At 54.4% G+C, this 6,000-nt stretch overlaps 1 protein-coding gene across 2 annotated transcripts in view; it reads right to left on the bottom strand.

Moving 5' to 3' along the window:
• Window positions 1–613: 613 nt before the first annotated feature.
• Window positions 614–6,000, bottom strand: part of Hpn (hepsin) — a 19,767-nt gene continuing 14,380 nt past the window's right edge. For both annotated transcript variants that reach the window (XM_006982085.4, XM_016000668.3), the window contains 9 exons: window positions 5,337–5,466; window positions 5,140–5,262; window positions 4,991–5,031; window positions 4,592–4,757; window positions 4,311–4,501; window positions 1,728–1,823; window positions 1,426–1,568; window positions 1,137–1,301; window positions 614–946 (listed from right to left, as the gene is read on the bottom strand). In XM_006982085.4, coding sequence (XP_006982147.2) covers window positions 908–946; window positions 1,137–1,301; window positions 1,426–1,568; window positions 1,728–1,823; window positions 4,311–4,501; window positions 4,592–4,757; window positions 4,991–5,031; window positions 5,140–5,262; window positions 5,337–5,466 — 1,094 coding nt within the window. In that variant the 3' untranslated portion in view covers window positions 614–907. The remainder of the gene's footprint in view (window positions 947–1,136; window positions 1,302–1,425; window positions 1,569–1,727; window positions 1,824–4,310; window positions 4,502–4,591; window positions 4,758–4,990; window positions 5,032–5,139; window positions 5,263–5,336; window positions 5,467–6,000) is intronic.

Raw genomic sequence — 6,000 nt, 5'->3', positions numbered from 1 at the left:
TTTTTCTGGACACAGCTCCTCATTTTCTTTTGAAGAGTCTCCCACCAGCAGCTCATGTGGTTCCTGAAGACCCGGCTCTCATCCCCAGGCAGCATTTCAGGTGTAAGATAATCCAACCAGATCATGTGACCCAACTGACCGCTGAAAGCTGGGCCTCCTTAGGATTTTTTCTCCTTTCTGGTGTTTTCCTGAAAGGAGCAGCCACATACCCCACCTCCACCCTCACTTACATAGAACTGGGGTGCGTTTCTTCTGGTTGTGGGAAAGCCTGCTTGGAGATGAGGCTGACACGGAGTAACAGAGATCTGAGAGTTGCTGGACTGAGCAATGCCTAACGTCAGCGTCTCCTGGGTGTTTTAAGCCCTCCCCCACCTCTCTCTCCTTTTTAGTTTTTGAGATAGGGTCTCACTCTGTAGTCAAGGCTGGCCTGGAACTCACTGTGGAGCCCAGAGCAGCCTTTACCTTGTGACTGTCCTCCCAAGTGTTGGAGTTACAGGAATGAGCCACCATGGGTAGGAATTGGGGGTCCCAATCCAGCACTGATGTGCCTTCAGCGCTCTGCTGCTATCACCGAGTCCACATCGCTGCTCAGGTGTGTAAACTCAGAGACCCATTAATCAAAACCACCTTTATTATTTAAAGAGTATTCCCACGGGGTGCCCGGAAAGCAACCCGCAGAGAAGAGAGTCATATATATACATGGGGTGGGAGGTTGAGGCTGAGCGGCCCCAAGACTGAGTGGGCCGGCCACTGTGGAAGAAAGTCCTCGGACCTGTGGACTGGGTCTGTGAAGAAAACTGCTCTGTGTGAGGCCCCGTGTGGAGCCCACCACGCGGGGCTGGAGGCGTCAGCCGACTCCGGCTCTGGAGGCAAGTGCAGCAGCGCAGAGCAGCGAGGCGAGGCTGGGTCAGGGCTGAGTCACCATGCCACTGGCTTCGGAGTGAGTCTAGGGAAAGAGCCATGGGCTTCCAAGGTCTCAGAGACTTCTCGCATCCCTCTAACTGCTGCCCCTTCCCAGAAGCCCGTGGGGCCCACCTGTGCTCTAGAGTGCCCTCTGCTAGGCCCAAACACAGGTTTCTCCAAACTTCCACCTTCCTTAGCAGAGTCCCAGACAGTCCCGCCCTATACCAACTCACGTTTATGGCCTGGAAGATCCACTCCCGGAAGTCAATGACTTTGGTGTACACTCCTGGCTTCTGGGCCAAAGCACAGCCCGTACCCCAGCTGACGATGCCACATAGCCGCCATCTTGACGTCCCAGAGATGCTGTCCTCACACACAAAGGGGCCGCCACTGTCACCCTGGTGGGCAGGATGGGACACCTGGCTGGAGGCCACCGTGGCTCCAGTGGGGACCCCGTTCCTACTACCCTGGTCCCTTTTCTATAATGTTGGGCCTAGAGGGCTGCCCCCCTGTGTCCCTCACCTGGCAAGCATCAATGCCACCCTCAGGATAGCCAGCACAGAACATCTTGGGCTTGATCTGATTCCCATAGAAGTCAGGGCTGTTGCAGACCTCGTTGCTTATGATGGGGACCCGGGCCTCTTGGAGCACCACAGCCTGCTGGCCTGAGGAGATGTGGGTATGGTGGCCAGAATTGGAGACACGCCCTCCCCTCCTGGTGCCCACCCCATGGCCTTGGGGTCCCTCTGAGGTCCACCTAGTCCCCCGCAACCAGCTTCGGTCCCCTCCTAATGGTGTGGCTGGCCTTAGGACCTGGAACTTACCATAGAACTGTGTGTTGCCCCAGCCAGTCACAGTACAGACCTTGCCATCCACCAGGGCCTGTCCCGCAGCAGGGAGACACACCGGCTGGATGTATTCTGTGAGAAAAACCACACCAGTCCAGTCCCTGCCAGTCAGTCTGTCCCGCGTGGGATGCAGCTGTACAGGCACCTCAGCCTCCACACAACGGCAGTGCACCCTCTCACTACCACAATGAACCTCCATCATCCAGTGTACATACCACTTTCCCAGACCTTTGCCTTTCATCCCCCGTCAGCCCAGGGAGCTGAGACTGACCTTTGCCTCAGGAGGCCAAGTCACCTGTCCCACGTTTCATAGAAGCCAATGGAATAATCAGAACCGGAGCCAAAGTTAGCTCTGTTCCCCAAGCTTGGGCTCTTAACCATGGCCACAGGACTATAAGCAGCTCAGAGGCAGGAAATGGAAAACACACCCTGCCCTTGAGACCCTTGGCTTCTGCCTGTCAGAAAACCGTCATAATAAACACACAGGCCTCCGATGGCACTGGCTTCCCTAGGATGGAAGAGCCTTGTGCAGTGCGCAGCACACGCCAACAGTCCTGGCAGCCCTCACTGCTGCCATGACGTCAGCTCAGCCTCCCTTTGCTTCAGCACCTCGGTACAAAATGCAAACAACGATCATGCCCCAAGCTGGGGTTATAGCTCAGTGGTAGAGTGCTTGCCTACAGTATACAAGATCCTGGGGTCGATCCCCGCACTGAAAACAGCATACACATGAAATAATTTCTCTGCAGAAACTGTGGTAAGAATTGGATGTGGTGTTGCAAACAGGAAGTGTTTATAAGACTAATAAGTATAAACAGCAATAGAGAGGCCACCCTGGAGGACTGTAGGAGAAGGAAGTGAGTCCAGACTTGGGGCACACCAAGGCCGAGGCAAGCACGGTCACTTAGCAACAAGCAAACACGCCGAGAAATGTGTCCTCAGATGATTTTGTCATTGTGTGCAGATCCTAAGAGGCTCCTCCATGCAAATTAAGATGACTCTGATGTCACGAGGCCAACTTATCTCATAGGACCACGGTCATAGAGATGCTCTGTCTGTGACCAAAATGATTTTATGCAGCACACAGCTGTAGGTAAGTTCAGCATGCCACTGTTCTTATTTATTTACTATTATTTAAGTGGTTTATTTATTTGGGGCATTTTGAGAGAGGGTCTCTCAACACAGTCCAGGCTGGCCTCAGACTCACAGTCTCTCTTCCTCAGTCTCAGTGCTTAGATGACAGGCATGTGTCACACCAGCTGCTTCTTCATACTTTTTTTTTTTTTTTTGGTTTTTCTTTTTTTTTAAAAAAAAGATTTATTTATTTATTACATATACAGTGTTCTGTCTGCAAGCCAGAAGAGGGCACCAGATCTCATCACAGATGGTTGTGAGCCACCATGTGGTTGCTGGGAATTGAACTCAGGACCTCTGGAAGAGCAGCTAGTGCTCTTAACCGCTGAGCCATCTCTCTAGCCCTTTTTTTTGGTTTTTCAAGACAGGGTTTCTTTGTATAGTTTTGGTGCCTGTCCTGGATCTTGCTCTATAGACCAGGCTGGCCTCGAACTCACAGAGATCTGCCTGGCTCTGCCTCCCGAGTGCTGGGATTAAAGGTGTGTGCCACTGCTGCCCAGATCTCCATACTTATTTTTAAGATTTATTTATATCCGTGGTGTGTGTGTGTGTGTGTGTGTGTGTGTGTGTGCGCGCGTGCATGCACTGGTGGAGTTCAGGAAAGGGTGTTGTATGCCCTGGAACTAGAGACAGTTGTGAGAGGCTGGCAGCGGGTGCTAGGAACTGAACGAGGGCTCTCTGTAAGAATAGCAAATGCTCTAAACCACCGAGACACCGCTCTAGCCCCTCTGCATACATTTTAATTCTGCATGGTGTTTGGAGGGCACAGCCTTACTGACCATTACTGTGGCTTCACTTCACAGCATGTCAAAGTGTGTATGAGCTGATGGCTTTGGCATATTCCCAGCTTAGTACAACTGCCACCATGTTCCACTTTAGAATACCTCGTCTCCCCCAAAGAAACCCCAGATTCCTTACCTGTTCACAGCATCTCCACCCCTAACTGCTCTTCTACCTGGGTGAGCTATTCACTTATTTATCAGCTATTTATTTATTATTAGCGTGTCTTATGCAGCCTAGGCTAGCCTCAAACTCACTATGTGGCCAAGGCTAGCCTTGAACTCGATCCTCCTGCCTCCTCCTCCTGAGTGCTGGGATTCCAGGCATATGCCTTCACACCCAGATTACTATGACTGAATGAGCCTATTAAGAGCATCTCTGCACTGGTTCTCTGTGTGACCATCTGTATCCCTGCCTTCTGTAGGAAAGGAATCGCTGGGTCACAGTGACCGACTCCTACATGGAGGCTCAGATGGTTGTGTATGGCTATCTAGCATTCATGGCTAATGCTCAGTTTGTGCTCCCTCGTGAGGGATCCATTATAATCATGGAAACCTGAAGATGGATATGCTTTGCTTCATGGGCCCCTTCTTTGTTCCCTGAGTCTCTGGAGTGCCTAACCCGAGGCTGGGCCCCCAGGCTTACCTGTGAGAGGCAGGGGGCTGGAGAGGTGGACCAGGGCGATGTCATTGCTGTTCTCCTCAATAGTAGGGTCTCGAAAGGGAAGGTAGCCCCCATGATAGATCACAGCCTTAACCCCCAGTTGCATGCCATGGGGTGAGGTCCGGGCCACAGCACCAGCAAACACTCGCCATCTAGACAGGACCCGGTTACGCCTGCCAGGACAGAAGGGACAAGTCCCTGGGCCCGGCCTCTGCAGGCCTCTCTCGTGCCCCACCCTCAGTAGGACTGTGGGGAACACTCACTCTGGAAAGCAATGTGCAGCCGTCAGCACCCAGTCCCCGGACAACAGGGAGCCCCCACAGAGGTGGGTCCCATCATAGCGCAGGCTGACCTGCCATGGCCACCTTCCCAGGCTGCTGTCCTGGCCACCCACGATGCGATCCACGGGCAGTTTTCTGCGGCCACAGTCTGTGGAGAGGAGACAAGGAAGGCTCAAAATGGGAGGAATCTGGGTTGCCTGCCGGGCATAGGCTAGAGCCAGGCGTGGGAGGAGACACAGCCCTGCCCCAGTGGTTTGTGGGAACAGGGCCCTCCCCAACCGTGGGCATGTGGAGATCCTGGGCAGTTTGTGAGGGCATATTCCACCCTGGGGTCCTAGGCCCCAGTCCTGGCCTGTACCTCATTTGAGACCCGTGCCTCACCTTGGCAGATGGCAGTCAGGAATCGGCCTCTAGGGCAGTCGCTGGGAAGATACAGGACAGGGGTGGAGACAGAGAGACGAACCAAACGACCAGTTAGGATGGTATTTGGAGGCCAGGGGTCCAGTGCCACCCGCAGCTGCCCTGCTCACCACACAGAGATGACATCCAACAACCTCTGAGCCGTCGGTAGGCGGCCCTCGTCCACGCAGAAGAAGCCCGACGTGCCGTTGGCGCCCGCCGTTCGCACATCCAGCTCCGAGTGCGCCAGGGCCCTGCACCGGGCTCGGGTCAGAGCCACCTCCCGCCCCACTCCATCCTTCTCCTCCCTCGAGGGCCACCCGGGTACCTGAGGAAGCCCATCTCCTCACAGCTGAGCCCCGCCACCCTGGCGTTGGAGCGTGAGGAACACAGCAGCCTCCAGGTCCCCTCCGTCTTGTCGAAGACCGCAAGCCGTGAGTCCCCGGGGCTGACCTGCACTGCAGGGCGACAGGGCCAGGCCTGGGTCCCACAGAGGCCCACCATCGGCTTCCCTGACTGCCTGAGGTCCTGAGAGCTCTGATCCTGTACCCCTCGCCGCCCGGGGCTTCATCTGCACCCGCTACTAGGCGGGACTTCACTAGTGGGTGTCTCTCCCTGATGGGACACCCAAGCTGCTGGAAACCAGGACACCAGGAACCAGGGAAATGATTTCATTTGACTTAGGGAGAAAGCAGATGAGAGAGAATGAGCCTGCACAGGGTATTCACTGTGGATGAACAAGCCCAGATTCAGGCAGGCTTGGGGAACCAGGTTACTAAAACATTTACATAAGTATGACATGGAGAAAAGGAAGACGGGAAGGGGCCTAGCAGCAGGAGGAACTGGGGCAGGTGCCTTTGATTCTAACCTGCAGAAGGTAAAGACTACAAGATCATGAGTTCAAGACCAGCCTGAACTACCTACCAAACGGGGGAGAGGGGCCAATTATGGTGGCGCATGAGCCTGGAATTTGCTGAAGGAGGCGTTGACAG

The sequence above is a fragment of the Peromyscus maniculatus genome, chromosome 1 (genome assembly GCF_049852395.1).
Source record: "Peromyscus maniculatus bairdii isolate BWxNUB_F1_BW_parent chromosome 1, HU_Pman_BW_mat_3.1, whole genome shotgun sequence".
Taxonomy (NCBI): domain Eukaryota; kingdom Metazoa; phylum Chordata; class Mammalia; order Rodentia; family Cricetidae; genus Peromyscus; species Peromyscus maniculatus.
This window is presented reverse-complemented; position numbering and strand designations above follow the sequence as displayed.